This window comes from Chiloscyllium plagiosum, chromosome 24 (assembly GCF_004010195.1).
Source record: "Chiloscyllium plagiosum isolate BGI_BamShark_2017 chromosome 24, ASM401019v2, whole genome shotgun sequence".
In the NCBI taxonomy this organism is placed as follows: domain Eukaryota; kingdom Metazoa; phylum Chordata; class Chondrichthyes; order Orectolobiformes; family Hemiscylliidae; genus Chiloscyllium; species Chiloscyllium plagiosum.
This window is the reverse complement of record NC_057733.1, coordinates 3,059,191-3,061,774: the sequence shown is the minus strand read 5'-3', so window position 1 is coordinate 3,061,774 and position 2,584 is coordinate 3,059,191. Positions and strand designations below refer to the sequence as shown.

At 47.7% G+C, this 2,584-nt stretch overlaps 1 protein-coding gene across 4 annotated transcripts in view; it reads right to left on the bottom strand.

Moving 5' to 3' along the window:
• The window catches only part of LOC122561967 (protein HID1-like), a 114,646-nt gene that overhangs the window by 94,896 nt on the left and 17,166 nt on the right, over positions 1–2,584 (bottom strand). For all 4 annotated transcript variants that reach the window (XM_043714309.1, XM_043714310.1, XM_043714311.1 and 1 more), the window contains exon 3: positions 2,145–2,315. In XM_043714309.1, the coding sequence (XP_043570244.1) occupies positions 2,145–2,315 (171 nt within the window). The remainder of the gene's footprint in view (positions 1–2,144; positions 2,316–2,584) is intronic.

Below are 2,584 nucleotides of genomic sequence, written 5' to 3'. Positions count from 1 at the left end.
GAGATAAGTACACGCCTGTACCCGAGTGTTGGGGAAGGGAGAACACGTACACGCCTGTCCCTGCGCGTTGGTGAAGGGGGAGAAAGAGATGCGTACACGCCTGTCCCTGCGTGTTGGGGAAGGGGTGACACGTACACACCTGTCCCCGTGTATTGGGGAAGGGCGGACACGTACACACCTGTCCCAGCGTGTTGGGGTGGGGGGGACACAAACGCTTGTCCCCACGTGTAGGAGAAGGGAGGGGGAAAGAGATACGTACACGCCTGTCCCCGCATGTTGGGGAAGGGGGGGGGAGATATACGTACACGCCTGTCCCGTGTGTTGGGGAAGGGGGGAATACGTACATGCCTGTCCCCGTGTGTTTGAGGGAATATGTACATGCTTGCCTCTGCGTTTTAAGCGGGGGGTGAAATATGTACACTTATCTGGGGGAAGGGGCATGTACACGCCTGTGTTTGGGCAGGATATATATTTGCTTGTATGTGAGAGAGGGGATATATACACATATAGACACACTTGCCTGTGTGCCTGCATGTGTGTTTGGTGGGACAGGTATATGTATGTTTGTGTGTGTAGGTATGTGCATGGGGATAGATGCATACTTGTTTGCGTGTGCATGCATGTGTGTGCAGGCATGTGTATGCTTGTCTGTGGGGGGGACAGGTGGATGTGCACGTACACACGCAGGTATATACATGCTTACATGTATGGTTATGTGTATGTGTATGTATATGCATGCTTGTAAAGGTGTGCATGTGCACATGCATGTCAGCGTGTGTGTGTGTGTCTGTCTGTCTGGGGGAGGGTGCAGGGGAGGATTGATACATCTGTTTGTATGAATGCAAGTCCTGTTGCATGGAATCCCTGCAATGCGTTTTGGATCTTATAAGAGTTGGTCAGTAGTATAGCAGTGGCTGCTTCAAGCATTGCAACCTAACCAAGTTCCTGAACAGTTGTCTCAAGATTCTTGGAGATTCCAGGAATAACTGGGAATTGGCAAATAATTCCCAATTTGAACAGATAAAATGTGGAGTAAAGGCAAACCTGAAAATGGAAGGTTTCTTTTCAGGGAGTATCTTGGCAAGGCCCGAGCTAGCTGCTTGTGTCTGCCTGAGGCCCCAGGGTGTGTGAGACACAGGGTGCGGCTCTTTAACATTAAGCCAATTCAGCAGTGCATTAGGTACAAACTTTCAGCTGATGTATTTCACAAGCGAGGAATGAATTTGGTTGTGTGTGTGTCTTGCTTGCTCAATCTGAAATTAAACTCTGCAATCATCCACCCAAATCTCTCCTCCGCCCTCATCTTGTTGACGCTACTTTTAAGGAAGTGATTTGCCGAACTATCAGAATAAAATTATCAAATAGGATGGCACAAAATATAGTAATTCAGCTGATTGAAACCATGTTGGCTCATTTAGAAAGCAATTTAATTTAATCCCACAGCCTGCTAGTCTCTTCTCAATCAGGTATTTATGCAATTCCCTTTCGAACCCTCCTGCTTCCACTTTCCCATTAGGTAGGCATTCCAAATCATAACCGCTCATTGCTAAAAAAAAAAGGTTTCTCCTCCTGTTGCCTCTGGCTCCTTTTCAGTCGGTGCTCCCTGGTTTTCAACGGTTTTGGATTGGATCCCACTTACTATGTACAGGGTTCACTTGGTCACAAAGGTCATAGGGTAACCAATTTCAATCAATAAAGACTGGACTGGAGAGAAATTGATCTTTGACATAACAGGCAGTGGATTTTCTAATCCTGCTCACAATGGTGAGTAAGGCTAGATCTTACTCACTGCAGACTCAGGATTAAATTGATGCTCAGCACTATGGACAGGGGGAGGGGGAAGAAGAATCAAACTGCTGCTGGATGTGACTCAGTCACATTATTTCCAGACCCTTCACCATCTCACTCTCCACCCAGAAACGCATGTCAATACCACCAAGCTTTCAGTCATCTCCCCTCAGTCTCTCCCTCCTTGCTTCAATATCATTCTTTGCTGAGAAGTCCCATGGTAGATTTACTGTGCATGTATAATGAACGCACTTGGTCATAAAAACTCAGCAAAAGCCCAAACAAAGGCACTGGCATCGGCTGTTCTGAGAAAAATTCCAAAGCAATGTAAGGGAAGGACCTGGTATAGACCTTACCCCAGCACGGCCTGCTCCGGGAACTGTTGACCAGAAGAAGCCTCTCCAATCCGGATCCTCAAAGATGTAAGGCAGGATGCGGGTTAGCAGCTCAGTGCAGTTAATAATAATCTGTTTCTCCTTGTCACTTGCACAGCCCGACTCAGCACCTTGGACCAACTTCTCAACTGCCTGGATGAACCAGAAAAAACACATTTATACAACCCATATTACGAGTGGAGACAGGCCAGTCACTCTATAACTTTGGAGTACAGTACTGTGGGGGCAGGTCTGCCACTGTATAACACTGGGGTACAGTACTGGTGGGGACAGGTCTGTCCCTGTATAACACTGGGGTACAGTACTGGTGGGGACAGGTCTGTCACTGTATAACACTGGGGTACAGTACTGTGGGGGCAGGTCTGTCCCGGTATAACACTGGGGTACAGTACCGGTGGGGA